The sequence below is a fragment of the Mytilus californianus genome, unplaced genomic scaffold (assembly GCF_021869535.1).
Source record: "Mytilus californianus isolate M0D057914Y unplaced genomic scaffold, xbMytCali1.0.p SCAF_2, whole genome shotgun sequence".
Lineage (NCBI taxonomy): Eukaryota > Metazoa > Mollusca > Bivalvia > Mytilida > Mytilidae > Mytilus > Mytilus californianus.
In genome coordinates, this window is record NW_026262668.1 from 31,231,971 (window position 1) to 31,250,729 (window position 18,759).

Below are 18,759 nucleotides of genomic sequence, written 5' to 3' on the forward strand. Positions count from 1 at the left end.
TGAGAAAGCAAGACGGGATTGGTGTTATCAACATTCGAACTTATCCGTGTTCCGCTGTGCCATAGATATTAACCAACTCGTGATGGCGACCATAAATATTTTGAAGTGATACTGAACTTCAGTTTTTCCACTTTGAACACCTTGTTCAATAGCTTCTTTGTAAGCAGCAACTCTCTTTCAAGGAAATCATAAAAGGAAACGCAAGCTCTGATATATCGTATCAATAAAACTATAGTAAAGCCGATGAAAAAATACACGATTATTTGTGAAACAAGAATTAATAGAATGTATTCTTAAAATGGAACTGTAAAGTAATTAGCTACTCTGTATGCTAACTTAATGACTAAAAATTCGTGATGGTAGAAGTGAACCTTTGGCAGGTTTCTCAATGTTGTCCTTTTACCAAATACACGTTAACTAAAAAGGCAGACCTTATCTTTGCTCTGTTGCTTCTCTGCCGTAAAAAGTAATATTCGTGAAAATTCAGTTAACGAAGTTTGCTCGGTTTTTTTTATATATTCGGTGATTAGAAATGTTTTTCGCAAACTGATAGCAAATAATCTAAAATGTTGATATCCACCTTTCATTCACATGCTCCCATCTTGCATATGCTTGTATTGATTACCATTTCTGCGCTTCATCAAAAATGTGCTTTTGTTGACGCTTTTATATTCCAATAAGATAACAAAAGAAGCATTTAATTCTAATAATTACTTTTTCATTCTATAACCGTGAAATCACGAGTTGTATCAAATCCTTTTCATTTATTTTCCTTTGCATTTTTGTGACGTTATGGAAAGCACGTGCTATCATGAATGTTGCATTTTGTTGGGAAATAAAATCTAATTTTAGAATAAGGTTGTCAGCCTTTCAAACGTACGCATTTTTATGAAACATACATGTTATGTAATAATTCTCTTATAAGCAATCGTTAATAATAAATGATAAAATATTGATCGATGTTTTTATCACATACGAACAAAATCATTTTTATGCATTTTTGTCACTGATGCATAAACGTGCATTGTGTTTGGTTTTATCTCAAGTGTTATTGAATACTTACTCCTATCTGAACAACTGGCAAATTATAGTCCCAAAATGTGTGAAAATTTAAATTCTTCAGTTGTCTAAAAAATACCCTGTCAGAAGTCTGGTAAAAAGAGTGTGGTTTAATATGAATAGGTATAGAACTTGTGTACTTTCCAGTAAACGGGTCCATATTAAAAGTGTAACTACACGTAGTCATATTCTGACCTAAAATGCAAAAGAAAATATTGTAAATTTATAATTTAGAGCTGAGAATATAAAAAAAAAATCATACTCCTCATTTTGTTTTATAATTTTCTGACAATAGCTAGATGTTTTGGTCGTATAAACAATGAAATTGTTAGTATATTGTATTGACCGATTTAGTAAGAGATAAATTGCTAAATCTTTAAATCTTCCCGACAACAGGAAGACACTTGCCGTATTGACGTAGCCTTTACAGGGAAAAATGATACATTTTCCAGGCTTTGGGGTTGGCCTTTCGTGTACCTTAGGCAGCTAAAGGAAGTCAACTTAGGAGCACTGTGATTGGATTTAAGGGTACAATATATTTGTTTTATTTATTTATTAATAACTGCAGTGTGTATATTTACAAAATAAATTTTGAAACCCATTGAAATATTTTCTTGCGAATTATTTGAAAAGGCTTCCAATTTTTTATAAATTTGATGTAACATGACGTTGGGCATGGATACCATAAACAAGATCCGTTCGAAGATGGTCATGATACTATTTGACTTCAATTTCTAAAACAGAATAATAAATTACTTAAACCACACATAACTGTTTTGTCCAGGTTTTTATTATAAAAGGTGGTAAATTTAGAAAATGTTAATATTCTCGCCTGAATACTACCGTTTTCCCTACAGCAAAACGGGAATAGTTATACTTTTAGAGCTGTGTGTTACCAGTGAAGAACAAATTCTGGATTGTCATGCTTTTTCAGCACTAATTCGTTTATCAATGTCGTTGAGTACAGATATACGGTTGTGACAATGACTATTTATAAAATTGATAAATTAATGTTTTGAATCAATGAAAATGTATTAATACATATCACCGAGTTAAGATTTGCTTCTAACTTTCATCTTTCAATTTGGCATGCATTTACCGGAGACATTAAAACAAATCTCGAATTTTTACACACATTGTAACTTGCTCAAACATAGCTTATAGTTACGGAAAATGTTGTGAAACCATGAGAACTTTCTTTAATTTTCCCTTTTTGCGTTCCGGTGATTATTAAACCCATTGTTTTCCTATGTCTATAATGAGAGGGATATCAAGAGTTGCCTCTCGTACACCACGGATTTGACTATGTCATGACAAAAAAATAATTCTGAGTGAATTTTAGTAGCCACCATTGCAGAACGTTTGTGTGATCGTCCAAATATTTTTTAGCTTTATGTTCATCAGATAATAATAAAAAAAAAAACGAAAATCAGTGAAATTTCACCTATATTACGGAATCACAGAACTGTTAATACGATATATTGACTGAAATAAAACAAAAAAACATTAACATAGCTGATAAATGATAAAAAAAATTCTATTTCACCATAGAGTTGAGTGTCGCGCTTCATGTTGTTTTAACATTGCTTTTTTTTAAAAGCGACAGAAATTGTATAGTGAGATGAAAGCAGAATCATCTCACATGAAATTGATTTTAGTTAGTCATATAGATGACATTGGCAAAAGAAAATGTCGATTTCAACGTAGATAGCTTGTAAAATAATAAATCAAATTTCAATGATAATTGTACATATATCAAATGATAATAAATTATTAATATATATTTTTATTAATTTATATCTATATTTACAAGATATATTGTTAACTACTTATTTCAAATGAATAAAATTGCGTTTGCGATTTGTTTAAAAGCATTATCAATTGCACGAAATACACAAACAATACGCAAACAATAGTTTTAATTAATTAAGAAGCCGGAGCTGATAATTCTATAGTTTTATATTGCTTTTATACAGTTTGGGTTTCTTCTATACGAAATGAAAGCATAAGACGGAAGCAATTGATACGTCTTTCAGTCATTAAAAGTTCAGAATTTACATGAATTGAACACCTACTGTAAATATTACAATGTTCACAGTTATAGAAAATAAAAGTACTGTAATCAAAGCCGGCCTTCAAAGTTATTGTGAAACTATCTATTCTTGAGGCGGCGTATATCAGATGTGGATACTACAATTTGACTTTTCTATACTTTACACAGAAATCCCCCTTTACAAACTAATAGGCAAATTGAAAGAGTTGGTCATGCTCTGTTTCATGAAAATAAATGGCCAACGCCGATACAATAATCTTGTCTTAGGTAGGGATAACTCGTACTTTGTAAAACATCACTCTGATTCAAACAAAAAATTCTCTGAAATTGACAATATTAAGATGCTTGCTTTCTTGATTGACAACATATTTGTTACAATTGGAGGGCGTGGTTTTCAACAAACAAGCGGCATTCCCATGGGAACCAGCTGTGCTCCTCTTCTTGTCGACTTGTTCCTTTATTTATATGAGGCTGAATTCATACAGGAGCTTCTTAGAAAGAATAAAAAGAAGCTAGAATTATCCTTTAACTTCATTTTGCGCTATATAGATGATGTCCTCTCACTAAAATAAATAACGTTTGGTGACTATGTTTAACGCATCTATCCCATCGAACTTGAAATAAAGGATACAACAGTTACAGTTAAGTCTGCCTCATATATTGACATACATCTAGACGTTTACAGTGAGGGTCGGTTGAGAACAAAACTATACAAGAGATGGTTTTAATTGTGAACTCTCCATTTCTATGTAGCAACATTCCAGCAGCGCCTGCACATGGAGTATATATCTTTCAGTTTATAATATATTCCAGGTGTAGCGTTTCCTATCATGATTTCCTTGATGGAGGATTGATGCTCATTAGGAAGCTATTAAGCCAAGAGGTTGAAATCATCCCTTCGAAAAATTTTACGGACGGCATCGCGAGTTGGTTGACCATTACGAAATGTCTGTTTCACAGAGGGTGACGCGTATGTTCCAATCGTTGTAACCATAATCCCGCCCTCCTTTTCTCCGAATGTGACCTGCTGGATTAAATTTATCGCGGGTTTGTACTAACCTAACGTGAGCGACACAATGGGTGCCACACGTGAAGCAGGATCTGCTTACCCTTCCAGAGCACCTGAGATCACCCCTGATTTTCGGTAGGGTTCTCGTTGCTCAGTCTTTAGTTTTCTAAGTTGTGTTTTGTATACTGTTGTTTGTCGTTTTGTCTTTTTCTTTTTTTGCCATGGCATTGTTAATTAATTTTCGGCTTATTAGTTTGAATGTCCATTTGGTATCTTTTACCTCTCTTATACAGTTAGATATATATTTGCCAATTGTCACAGATAGAAGGTGGTATTCTATAACACCCAAAATGTAGTCGTAGACATTTATATAAAAACAATAAAGACATAGTAGTCTGTTGTTATTTATGTATTATTGTCATTTTGTTTATTTTCTTTGGTTACATCTTCTGACATCAGACTCGGACTTCTCTTGAACTGAATTTTAATGTGCGTATTGTTATGCGTTTACTTTTCTACATTGGCTAGAGGTATAGGGGGAGGGTTGAGATCTCATAAACATGTTTAACCCCGCCGCATTTTTGCGCCTGTCCCAAGTCAGGAGCCTCTAGCCTTTGTTAGTCTTGTATTATTTTTAATTTTAGTTTCTTGTGTACAATTTGGAGTTTAGTATGGCGTTCATTATCACTGAACTAGTATATATATTTGTTTAGGGGCCAGCTGAAGGACGCCTCCGGGTGCGGGAATTTCTCGCTGCATTGAAGACCTGTTGGTGGCCTTCTGCTGTTGTCTGTTCTGTGGTCGGGTTGTTGTCTCTTTGACACATTCCCCATTTCCATTCTCAATTTTATTAAATATAAAAGTGCTGAATAACCAGGAATGATTCTCAGATTTATAACTTATAACTTTGTATAATTTGTTAATAACTATATGGATACGTGAGCTCATTAATTGATTTAAAATTTATGCAGTCGGGCAACACAAGCAAACATAATGATGTTCATAACCAATATCACTCAAATCGCCAAAAATTGCACAATTTGTCATTTCTATGTCAGATTTACTACCGTCCCGTCGCAATTGGTATTTGGAGACAACCATAGCAAATTGATTATAAATTGGCAACTAGGAAAACAAGTAAGAAACATGTCTGACATTGGCATTGACAATTGTTGCTGATCATATGTCGACTTGTAGATGATTTTTTGTTTCTGTGTTGTTGAGTTGCTGTTATAAGGGCGTTTTTCCTACATCTCTTTAGTTAGTGTGACATTTTTTTAGTGACGAAGTTCAAGATGCTATTATTATTACCTGTGCTCTCTATCTGTAGACCAACGGAAAGTTTTTTTACAGGATCACCACTGATTATTGGTAATGTTGATTCCAGTGTTAAAGTCTGGTTAACAGTATGGGATATTCTCTGTGGTGATATCTGCAGAGATAAACAATCACTTAAATGACGACTTGTTATATTTAAAACATTTAGCTCCGAATTTAGGTTTTTTGTAAAAATAGCCATCCTGTCTTATTACGTTACCTTTAAAAATCGTAATCAATAAAGAGCTAATAAAGATATAATCTGAAATATTTTATTCAGATGTTAATTATTATTTAATTAAACTGTTTATATAATTTTTTATATAAATTTCCAGACCAGCTGGTCTTCTTTTTTCATATTCTCTTCATTTCATACTGACCTTCTTTTTCAATGAAAGCCATTTTTAAATTAATTATTCTCAATACATACCTTTATTCCTACCCAGTAGCCATTACTGTATGAGGCCGGATTGCGTTCGCCAGTACTACAATGTGGTTCAACGCTACATCGGAGCTAAAATATCAATGTTTATCACTTGTTCGTGATATATGTCTATTTATCATATTTCAATGACGATGTTATCTTAAAACTTTTATAATCAATTCAATATTCTAACAAGTTATATATCCGCTTACAACGACTGGCATTCAATGTGTTTAGTCACAGTATACGAGCATATTTGACAGCAAATACCAGTTTACACTAACTGTCGTCCATTAGTCGTGCTATCAACCTAGCTAGGGCTATTGATATCTTTAAATTGATCAATATTTTTGTTTAATGTTTAAGCGAATAAGTTTTTTTAGAGAAGCGTTGATTTTACTTTCAGGAATTTTATAAAAAAAAATTGTTCTTAGGAATAAAGATATGTACACATGTTTTTTTAACGATTGAACGCCAAATCTCTGATTTGTATTTTGAAACTATTCTTTATATATCTTTTATTTATTCTTCATTAGAATTGTGGACAAAGGATGAGGAAGGCAAATTGTCCTTTCGGCCTAGAAATTTGAATTTTTACAAAATCAGGTTATTTCGGTATATGGATAATGCATAAGTAAAAGAAAAATTTCAAACAGTTAGTTCTTTAAAAATCAAATAAAGCATACTTCCAAATCATTTGAACAAAAAAATTAAAATTTTGAACATTTTCACATTTTTACATGAACAGTATTGTTTATACAGAAAAAAACATTGTAATAAATTATTTAGCATATGCTCTTTACTTTTGGGTCAACAAACTCTGTGAACATTGACCAAAAATTAGTTTTTCTTAAAACCTCAGAACTGCATTTAAAATAACGTCATTAATAAAAAACTAACGTTTTTGTTTTTTGTTGTATTATTACAACTTTGAAGCCCGCATTTAGGAAAATCTTAAATTTTATATATATAAGTTTTAATTTCGGTTAAAAATTGTCATTATAAAGCTCTTATCCCCCCCTTGCCTTTGCAATGCACGAGGCACATGTGATTATCTTTTATGCTTTTTATTGACGTTGGGGCTAAACATTTACTCCAAAAGACAGCCACTGATATTACAGTTTGAACGACATGGTATCAAATCAGCGTGTTCGGTACCAACAGTTTATCTGAAACAACTGTAAGCATTTTTTAAGGGTTATGGTGTGCTGTTGGGTGTCATGTCTTATCTATCATTCCTCTATCATAGAGTTAAGTTCAAATCTTGTTATGATTTTTATTGTATGTTTTTAAATGAACCATTTGTCAATTTATCGATCTGGTATAGTCTATGGCGGATTTTAATCTCGTGAATCTTGATTTACTTCGCCAAATGTGCATGTTCCTGTCCAAAGTCGAAAACCTCGTTTTTCTTGTTATTATTCACGTTATCTTGTTGTTATTATCATCTTTAGTAATTGTGTTAATAGAAGTTTTTTTGATAGTCTTTGTTAAAATTTTTAAATCTTCAACACTAGGATTTAGAGATTGATTAACTGTAAAGGCACCTATCCATTTTTGAAGACCGTGTTTGACCTCTAAATGGTCCAGGTTTTTTTTTCTTAATCGTTTCGGAAGCTGTCTGATTGATCTACATCCAACATCTCATTTTATCAGTATACGTTTGTCACATACAAATTGTTCGCATGAAAATGAAATTTATCCTCCGTCTTATTTGAAGAATTCTAAATTAAGGTTTATACCATTTTATTAAGGTTTCCCTGAAGGTTATATGCATCTAAGGTCGTAATGCGTTCGTTTGAAGTTAACCATTTAAATTCGATGTTTCCATTTTTGTTCAGCAGAGGGCGACCATCTACAGTCCAAGTCACTTTATACAGAACGTCAATCCTGGATGTAGAAGTCCCAAATGTGCAGTTAAATTTCACATCTTTATTTTGGTTAATATATGGTTTACTTAGGACTGGATTCCCGCTTAGCTTTACTTTGCAAGCTGGAAAAAAACCAAGTCAGATGCAATATTTTTACAGCAGAAGAGTCAAACAAAACCTTAGAAATAGAATAGAAATAGAAATCAAATTTAAGAATTCAATCAACATTACAAGAATTTATAGAATGATTAAGTTTGTTCCGTTTTATCCATTATGAACAAAAAAGAGAAAAGGCCAAACATATCTATACTATTAAATGAGAAGACCTCATTTTGTGTGTCGCTTCTCTTCCTTCCACAACAAATTAATCATCATGCCTCTGTGTCCTTTAGGTACCATGCATAGTCGCATTTGTCATCCTCGCTTATGATTATTTAGTTTGGGTTATTTTGGGAGGAAAACGAAAATAAAGGCGTCCGGATATTGTTTCCGTCATCGGACGGACTTTTAAGTCATAGACAAGATTTCCGTTTAAGACTGTTTTAAAATTACACATAATTTTCATAAGTACTTGGGGACAGGACAATTATTTTTGCGTTTTTCTGTATACTATGAACATACATATACTATAAATAAAGTTTATTTGCTATTTACTATCAATTCCAAGATTACTATCCACGGTGGTCACTGATATATTATATAGAGACTCTCTGTTTAATAATATATCAGTGACTGCCGTGAATAGTAAACTTTGAATCGATAGTAAATAGCAAATACACTTTATTCATAGTATATGTATGATCATAGTATACAGAAAAACGCGAAAATAATTGAAATTAACAGAAAACAAAAAATAACGGACTTTAGAAAAAAGGGGGAGGGCTAAAAAATATTGTCCTGTCCCCAAGTACCTGTGACTTTTGATGCCTTTCTTGAAATTCTCCAGTCATAAAATCATTTACAAAATTCATCCTACAACAGTTTACATACTTTCAACAACGCTCTAAATGCCCGCGATTTCTCGGGTGTGTTCTAGGTAGCACGGTAGTATTTGCATTCGGAAATTTAGGTTGCTCTTTTGTGTACCCTACCTAAGTCAATGTATTTGAACAGTGTGATTGGACAAAAAATACAGTATCAACTGAACATATTTTCCCAAACTGAGGGATGAATCAGGTGTAGAAAAATATGAAATAATTTTACATACAGGTGATAATGAATTTTTGAGAATTTTTGAGAATTTTGTATTCACTGCATGATAAAAGACCTAAAAGCACTAGTGGCCTTAGGTTTTTAAAGATAGCAAAAAAAGTAAACGGTCATGATACATATTTAAATTCATTTCTGAAAATTATAATGAAAGTACTTCAGTAAACTGTGTACATAGAATTTTGGGCAGTGCTAGAAAGTGGTGAAAAGTTTAAAAAGGCTATCATTATCCCTTATGGGCCAGGAAATACTACCGTGCCACCTTAAGTCATGCTGAATCTAGAAAAATCAATATTGAAATCCAGAAAACAATAGCCGTATGTAATGCGACAGTTGTACGGACCAACGAAATTATACGTAAAAGAAGAGTCAATACAACAAAATGCTTTCGGAAATACGAACTTTCATCCAAGTCATATCAGGATGTTTATCCAGATTTACACTAATACATCAGTCGTATTGCTCATTATGGTAAATTTGTCAAATGTTATAAATGGGTGCATGATAATTGAGAATTGACAAATTAGTTCTTCAAGTTCTTTTATTAATGGTGATTCTTACCGAATTTGGCTCTCTTTTTGGCTTTAGTCAATTGACAATACGACAGATGTATAAATGCAAATCTGGATAAACATCCTGATATCAATCGATCGAATTCCATTAAATTCAGAGACAAAGGTAGAGAAATCATGTGTTTATATCACAACCATTTTGATAGTGACGCTGTCATGTCTCTTAGGGAACCATCCGCTCAATAACCAGTGGCTCTTTTACGCAAAAAAAAAGTCATAAACATATTAGTATAACTCAAGATCAATTTTAATCGTAAGATTTTTTGTGAAAAGAGTCACAACACTTCCATATTGGGTTTCAATATTTTTTTGTTTCGACTGTATCTCATTTATGATTATTCCAGATTCCAGATAAACACGCTTAAATCAACAGAATACGTTAATATTCTCTATCGTATTACAAATATACTTATATATATATATGTTATTAAAAAGGAAAACGTACGTAGATTGTCATTACAGAAATCTGAAGTACAGCATTCTGTGTTGTCATTTAGAAAAGAACATTCCTGAAAATAAAGATGCAATGGAGATGTCGGCTATTTGTAAATAAGGAACGCTTAAAGTTATATGTATTTTATACAATGTTTTTCTTTCAACTTTCAGCGCAGTTGAAGAGAAGTAGATTTTTAAAAATTTGTTTATTTATTCATTTTTATCAGAAAGTTTAAAATCAAGACAAGATATAACCTTACAAAACTTTAATATGCGCGACATATAGGCTCAACACCTTAATTTAAAATAATAAAAGCATTACTGTTTATTTTTTCATTTTTATCGGAAAGATTAAAATCAAGACAAGATCTAGCCTGATATAAAGGATTCCAAAGTTCGAATCATCAAATTATACAAAAAAACTAAGCTTGAAACCACCGAGAGAAATGAAATGAACAACGATCTAAATTAAATAAACCATAGTACAATGTGGTATGATAAATATATACACTAGAGTAACTTTAATATGCGCGATCGTTAGACAAATAGGCTAGCAAAGTTATTTATTTTGTAAAAATTATTTCCGTACTCCATGTATACCTTACAACACAATTATTTTTATTTACCAGTGTGCGTTATTTTATTTGGCGGTTTTTTGTCCAAGGTTATGTTTGTCTTTCTGGTATTGTTTTACATCTAACCCGCTTATTTTATTAGTTTTGTATTAACATTGTGTTATAGATCAGATTTATTCGTTTAGTGTATGTTCACTTGTTTTTGTTAATATGTCTTTTGATTGAGTTAAGCAATTTCAATTGATATTTTACAGTGTGTCTTTCTTTGTTGTGATGTAACACTATTGTTTTAGGTAGAGTAAAGGTTGGCACCTATTGAAACGTTTAAACCCGTCGCATTTGTTTGCACCTGTCCTAAGTCAGGAACCTGTTGTGCAGTGGTTGTCGTTTGTTGATGTTGTTCATAAGTGTTTCTCGTTTCTCGTTTTTTTATATAGATCGGACCGTTGGTTTTCCTGTTTGAATGGTTTTACACTAGTCATTTTTAGGGCCCTTTATAGCTTGCTGTTCGGTGTGAGCCAAGGCTCCATGTTGAAGGCCGTACTTTGACCTATAATTGTTTACTTTTACAAATTGTGACTTGGATGGAGAGTTGTCTCATTGGCACGCATACCACATCTTCTTATATCTATCAACACGTTAGTTTAAAATAATGAAAGCATTATAAATGTTGTATGTGTGCCCAACACAGGGGCGGATTTAACGGGGCAGGGGGCCCGGGCCTCCCATTTTTGGGAAAAATTTGGTTGATTATATAGGGAATCACTGAAGCATGACTGGAGCGGGCCCCCTCTTAGGCAGTCAGTGGGCCCCACTTATGAAAATTACTAGATCCGCCACTGCAACAGACGCGATATAGTTATTATATCAGTCTTTTCAGTGTTTAAAACAATTATTTAAATACGTAAATTTTTAGTTTCTAAAGACGATTATCCCGATAATCAAGTAGACTATGCTATTCCCATTGTAACGCCAGACTGAACACAACTTGAGTATAAAAGCAATTATTAAGTACACTTCTATTTATTTTGTCTAAAGAACAATCAACTCTAGTCTACTGTCAATTTTGTGAGGTTTTTTTATCTGTCGATTTATGTCTTACTAATTTGACATCTCGATTGCATATGTCTGATATTCTTATTTTTCGACACTACATACGTCTTACGGTCATCATCTCGAATTGATCGACCTTTACGATGTTTTTGTGTCTCAACTCACTAGCGACATGTTTTTTTGCAGACTTCGATCTTTTGATTTCAGAATAGTCGTCTAGTTTGTTATTTTACCGATTATGGCATTTTGACTAAGTGTAGATTCGTTTAATGCATGCATAGATGGAGACGCTTTATAATGTCAACTCACACGGTCTCGATCCTTTCATACGATTCCCTCAGTTTTTTTTGTAACCTTGAGTTGTTTTCTTAATCGACTTATGAGAAATGAACATCGGTAAAATACTGTTGCCTATATTTAGTTCGCTGGACCATTTCCTTTGTTTGTTTTTTTTCTTTTCTTTTTAAACCATTTTCTGTAACGTAAAATCTGGATTTAAGGAAATCTAGAAAACTTCCATCTCCGTAAACATATATCGTTGCGCAGCCATGGTGTCTTCGTTGATAATGTTCGAACAAACTGTATTGTCCCAAACGATGATATTTACATAATGCAGCAGTATATCTTAATTCGTCTATTGTTATATCTTGTGCTTATTACACTATATATATTAAAAATCTTACATTGCGTTCTTCACATCCAGAAATGTAATTTGGCCTCTTGGAAAACCTGTTGATGTATTGGGTCACTTTACAAGACTAAAAATGATTTAAAAACTTTAAATGACCAGTGATAATGGTATAAAACAAATCATCTAAGATACCAGGATAACAGTTGGTACACAAGATGAGCGTTTCGTCTAAAACGACTCATCAGTGGCGCTCGAATCAAAATAGTTGGAAGGCCAAATCAATCATAAAATTGAAGAGCCCGAAAAACCGAATATTCTAAATAGTTATGCCAAAAACAGCTGTTTCATTATATGCGTGTGTGTAAAAAATCTTAGTGCCTCAAGTATTTGAACTCAGCGAAAATTTTTGTTTGATAACTCATAGAAAATTCTTACCTTAAAAACCTGAATAAGTATGTATTTATTTATGATTAAGGCTAGGACTTATCCATTCCAAATTGAAATCGATGAAATATTGACAAAGTACAGGAATTAACAATATTTTTGGATTCAAATTTAGTAAGAACCGGAAATTGTCCTTTCCTTGTCCTTGCCATTGATAAATACGCATTCTTAACTGCAGTATATCAAATCCTTAGATTTAAGAGTTGTAGAACACAAGTTCTGTAAAACAAATGTTTAAAGATGAGATTGTACCGAAAATATCAAAGCTTCTATAAAAACTAGAGAGCACGGCTTCATAAACCTTATGATACACTAATCAATATTTTAACGTTTCACACTAAGGAAATATTCATTCCAGATGTGAATCGATACATAATTGAAATAGTACAGGATTTAAAAAGATTTTTTTTGTATTTGCACTGTCCCTCCATTACCATAGATAAATACGCATGCTCAACCCATAGATAGGTTTATACATCTAGTTTAACAACAGTATATCAAAAAATAAGATTTTAAAGAGTTTTAGAACACAAGTTGTGTAAAACAGTTTTTTTCATAAATGAGATTTGTAACAAAAATGTTAAAGCTTTTCCTGAAATATCAACATGACAATGTAACTATATAGAGTAAGTAATTTTTATTCTGGTATATTACAAGAACCATGTAAAACATCTGTTCACGGACTTATTCTTACAATCCTCATTTCACGTAATAGTTAACAGTGGGTGTTGTTGTAAATGGTATGACGTCAGTACAATCGAATTGAAAACGAAATGAAGAATATTAGTGGTAACGATTTGTATTCAAGAAGAACCTTTGGCAATGTTGTAAGAAAAATGACAAATGAAGAACAGGACAATCTTTAATTACATACCTGACCTTGACCGCATAAGGTTATTTGGTTACACTTTTCCGGAAGTTCCACTTGTGGGCAATGAAAACAAATATGGCCGCCGTATTTATTTGGGGCTGTATGAATAAATTGAATGAAAGTATGTAAAGCATGTCAACGGAACTGTGCAGTTTATGATATCTATGAAATATTAAGAAAAAGTTTTGAAAATTATAAACGTAAGTAAAATATACCGAACTCCAAGGTAAATTAAAAAAGGGGAAGACCATAAAAACTGACAAAATCAAACGTTATCAACCAACAGAACGAGTGGAAAACCACTGTCATATTCTTGACTTGGTACATGCATTTTCGTTGGTTGATATGGTCGATCGTTTGATTTTTTCAGGTTTTTATGGACTTCCCTTTCTTTTTATTTACCCTGGAGTTCTTTACTTTTGTTAATACTTTTTTCGTACAAATATACGTATTCAGTAGGTTTGCAACTACATTTTAATTCCTTTTGATTATCATATATAATATGGTAATACGCTTTTATTACTATTTGGTCTTTCCACTTTTCCAGTAGATATATTATTATTCTTTGGTAATTTTCCCCTTTTTTCCATCTAAAAAAGTGGATGTGGTGCAATAATTTCCAATGCGACTACTATCCACAAGAGTTCAAATGAAGTGGATGTAAGCTATTATAGGCAACAGAACAGAAAAATATCGCTAAAATGACAACACTACGTGACAGAAATACAGCACAAACACTCATCACAGAGAAACGTATAAACAAATAATATAATAAAAGCTACCTTATTAAGTACACTTCTATTTATTTTGTCTAAAGAACAATCAACTTTAGTCTACTGTCAATTGTGTGAGGTTTTTTTATCTGTCGATTTGTGTCTTACTAATTTGACATCTCGATTGCATATGTCTGATATTCTTATATTTCGACACTACATACGTCTTACAGTAACCATCTCGAATTGATCGACCATTACGATGTTTTTGTGTTTCAACTCACTAGCGACATGGTTTTTTTTTTTGCAATCTTCGGTCTTTTGATTTCAGAATAGTCGTCTAGTTTGTTATTTTACCGATTGTGGCATTTTGATTGAGTGTAGATTCGTTTAATGAAGGCATAGATAGAGACGCTTTATAATGTCAACTCACACTGTCTCGATCCTTTCATACGATTCCCTCAGGTTTTTTTGTAACCTTCAGTTGTTTTCTTAATCGACTTATGAGAAATGAACATCGGTAAAATACTGTTGCCTATATTTAGTTCGTCTGTTAACCTCTCCAATGAAACTACATTTTAATTCCTTTTGATTATCCTATATAATATGGTTATATGCTTTTATTACTATTTGGTCTTTCCACTTTTCTAGTAGATCTATTATTATTCATTGGTAATTTTTCCCTTTTTTCCATCTAAAAAAGTGGATGTGGTGTAATAATTCCCAATGCGACTACTATCCACAAGAGTTCAAATGTAGTGGATGCAAGCAATTATAGGCAACAGAACGGCCTTTAATAATGAGAAAAACCCATACATTATAGTCGGCTATAAAAAGGCCCCGACTTGAAAAATGTGAAAGTCATTAGCCTAATTTTTCCTTCGCAAGATATAGAAGGAATATGCTACATGATATAGGAGAGTTACACTAAAGTGTGCTTTTTGCACTCATTATCTGTTAAAACCCTTTTCCCCAACAGGTTTACCTTCCCTTGCACTCAACAAACCGATTTTTTTTTAAATGTTTATTTGTTTACAGAAATAGCCTAATTATTCACTAAAGGACTGTCTCGTGTGTTTTGTAAATACCTAAGATCTTTGACATCGGACTTCTTGGCTATTTCTTTAAATTGATATTTAGGTTAGTTTCTAAATTATTATTGCTACACTACTCGAATACATCAGAAATAAGTTATATAATAAAATTTGGTTTTTGTAAATTTTGACTTCTGTATCATGCACATTTATCTAATATGTGTTTTACTTGTAAGTCACCTGGTGAACCACACAAATTGTCAACATTGCAGATGTCTTTCCCATTGCAGCAGGCACGGCAAAATGATGTGTCGCCATTGTCGCTTACTTCTTCTACAGGAATATTGTTTCTCAACACAAGGCTTCCGTTACTCCTTTTACCAAAAGCCGAAGCTCCAGAACATTTCTACATGGAGAATAAAGACTTGGTTACTTTATTAACATAATTTTGACAGTATTTATATATGAGCACAGCATACAAAGGATAGGATCTGATATCGAGATAATATTAATCTCTGACAGCATCATACATGTGTGCAAATGAATTAATCTGGCCTTACAAACTAAATATCATAAGCGGGTATCTATGTCTATTTCACGTAAAATTTCTGTTAGAAGAAACAAGAGATCTCGCCTGCTTGTTATGTATTCTTGAGTTCGGGTTAATCAGATTCTTTTATTTCGTTTTGTTATTTAGGCTGGTGACTTGCAATCAGTTAAATATTTTACATGAAATACACATTTAACGTCCCAATTCCGACCGGACTTGGTAGCGTATCTATGTTAACACATCCCACACAGCCAAACAAATGCCCCTCTTTAGTTTGAGTTTTACTGCCGTTTTCGGGAAGTCGAGGAATTACCATAGCTCTAAACCAAAATCAACCCTTAGGGCAGCGATTGTGTTAATCGTAAATAACGTTTCAAGGGTAGTGATATATAATCAATAAAATGAATGAAAACTTACATCGATATCTCTACATCCCAAAGAAAAATATTTATATCCATCAGGTGTAACAAATTTTTCTACAAAGCAATCCTGTAAAATATAATGTACAATGTCATCTGAAATGCAGCTCAATTCATCAATATGACGTGGTTTTGATTCATCTGCTGTATTTATTATTCTTTATCTAGATGTGAATTAACTTTTGGTAGTTATCATGAGTATCTTTAAACGTCACGAGTAGCAATCACTAATGGTCAAATCTCCGTAATTAATTTTCACCACGATAAACAACTTTGTAGCTTTTCAGCATATATTCGCTTTGTCTGTTTTATTTCAGAAATGACCTTGTCTCCAACATTTTTTTTCCCGCTTTCTTTAATCGTTAAAAAATCCCCGGAGTAAACCTGTAACCGTAATGCGCTTTCGCGCCCTATTACCAGCTATCACTACGACAGATACAATAGAATATGTGTTACCGATTGTCATTCTAAACAATTGTTTTTGCTATCGTGTACAGCAGAATGTTAACTCCTAACTACAAAGCTTACTAAATACGGTTTTAGTCCCTTCTGTTTAATATGCTCGAAGACGTAAAACGTTGGTTTTGTTTGTACCTGATTTAGGTTATTTTAGAAACATAGCATGTTATAGGTTCTTACTATCACTGGTTCAGTACTGCTGCTGGTGGAATATCTGTCATCAAGGGTAAAATTCATCTCAGTGGCTAATACTTCGGTATTGGCAGGATTAATAGTATTTATTTTGTTTGTAAATTGTCAGTTCATAAAATTATGCAATTGTTCTAAAACTGAGGTTGCAACTCTATCATGAAAAATAAAGCTAAGACGGTTATGACTTATCTGTTTAAAACATTTTTGATTTCTGATTGATATGCAGTGCTTACGTCATTTAATTATGATACCCAAAGGCATATATATATATATAACAACTCTGGATTGTTACTTACTTCATGGGATCCACATCTCACAACACGTGAACAATCCTGTGGAATGGCTACATGGTCACAATATAAACATAGTTTTTCACCTGCAGCTGACGAAATTAGTGTTACAGTAATAAGAACTATGTCAATCATCCTGAAATAAATGATATCATAAAAGCATAATTTATTCTTATCAAATGAACATAAGTTTTGGAGACAAATCTATCCTCTAAATAGTGTACATTATCTATGGTTTATGCGCCACAATAATCATTATTAATAATTATATTAATAATTGTAATTTAATAAATTCTAAAAAAAAAAGTGAGACGTTATCAAGGAGACGATTGCAAATCATAAGTTGAAAACGACACAGAATGTAAGAACCGAAAGAAAACAGACAGGCAATAGTCTATATATCATTTCTTAGAAAACTAACAGATGAGCAACATGAAGCCATCAAACTTGGTGAATATCGGTCAGCTCAAGATGGCTGTGCCGTTTCTGCTCTACTTTTGACGCCCGTCATGTTCTTCATGACAAGTAAAAATGCTATCATAATTCATTCGCATCTGGTAACAAGTCATTAAATAGGAAAGTTCGATTACGGATATGACATTTTGGCTTAAGTCATCAGTGACACAGATATGCAGAAATGATCTACCAATTGAGGGTGGCGTGCAAAAAGCTTCAGCATTACCATTAAGAATCGTTGGGTCAGTAACTTCCTTGTAAACAGCAACTTCCAATCAAGGATATTCTGATGGCAAATACAAGTTCAAATGCAAAGGATATCATCAGCTCCGTTGTCGGTGCTTCGGTACTGACACAATTTTTAACATACTTTGGAATTAAATTCTCCCATGATAAATTGAGAAATTATAGAAATAACTAAGGTTCCAACTCCATCAGGCAAGGTTGACCATAACTGGAATCGGTTATTCTTAAAGGCCCCTTTTGATAATATCTTCACGCGTTTAGGTAGTTATACACCCTTGACTTTCAATATTTTGGGTATGAGCGTTCCTGATGATAAACCAAGAAAAGCGCTTCGGACGCAACACATCAAAATAGTGTTATTTTCATTTGACTCCACATGCAGGTCCAGTTGGCACATTACTACATAAAAATGTTTCTTCAGTTTAAGGTACAGAAATTTTTATTCAAACCATGACAAATATTTCATTCAGAAAAACACTAGTTCATTATTGAAGAAATAAAGTATCCGAGGTAGTGTTCTGATTTGATAATTATCCTGTCACAATATCAGGGAAGTTGAACCAAGTTTGATATGTATATATACACTTTTAATTTCCTCAGTTCGAATTATTAAAATAAATGTACAAATAAAATGCTGCTTGCCAATTTTTAGTTATACCTGTTTATTTTATAATATGATTATTTCTATGCTTGACAACCAAAGCCAATCAAAATATTTTCGTGCAATAACGAATATAATATACATACTATTACGACATTGATCAACATTAAAATGGAGAGTTTTGAGATTAAAAAAAGATCAAACACCACCACATGTTCGTGTGCCGGTCTCCAATCAGGAAAACTGCTACTGGTTGGCTGTTGTTTGTTTTTTGTT

General features: G+C 32.7%; 1 protein-coding gene across 1 annotated transcript in view; it reads right to left on the reverse strand.

Moving 5' to 3' along the window:
- The window catches only part of LOC127729684 (uncharacterized), a 31,744-nt gene extending 15,441 nt beyond the window's left edge, over positions 1-16,303 (reverse strand). Inside the window, exons 1-9 of the mRNA XM_052237534.1 lie at positions 16,238-16,303; positions 15,511-15,676; positions 13,527-13,621; positions 12,261-12,335; positions 9,960-10,023; positions 7,605-7,855; positions 5,869-5,952; positions 5,433-5,553; positions 1,064-1,254 (exon numbers count right to left, since the gene is read on the reverse strand). Coding sequence (XP_052093494.1) covers positions 1,064-1,254; positions 5,433-5,553; positions 5,869-5,952; positions 7,605-7,607 — 399 coding nt within the window. The 5' untranslated portion in view covers positions 7,608-7,855; positions 9,960-10,023; positions 12,261-12,335; ... (1 more) ...; positions 15,511-15,676; positions 16,238-16,303. The remainder of the gene's footprint in view (positions 1-1,063; positions 1,255-5,432; positions 5,554-5,868; positions 5,953-7,604; positions 7,856-9,959; positions 10,024-12,260; positions 12,336-13,526; positions 13,622-15,510; positions 15,677-16,237) is intronic.
- Positions 16,304-18,759: the final 2,456 nt, after the last annotated feature.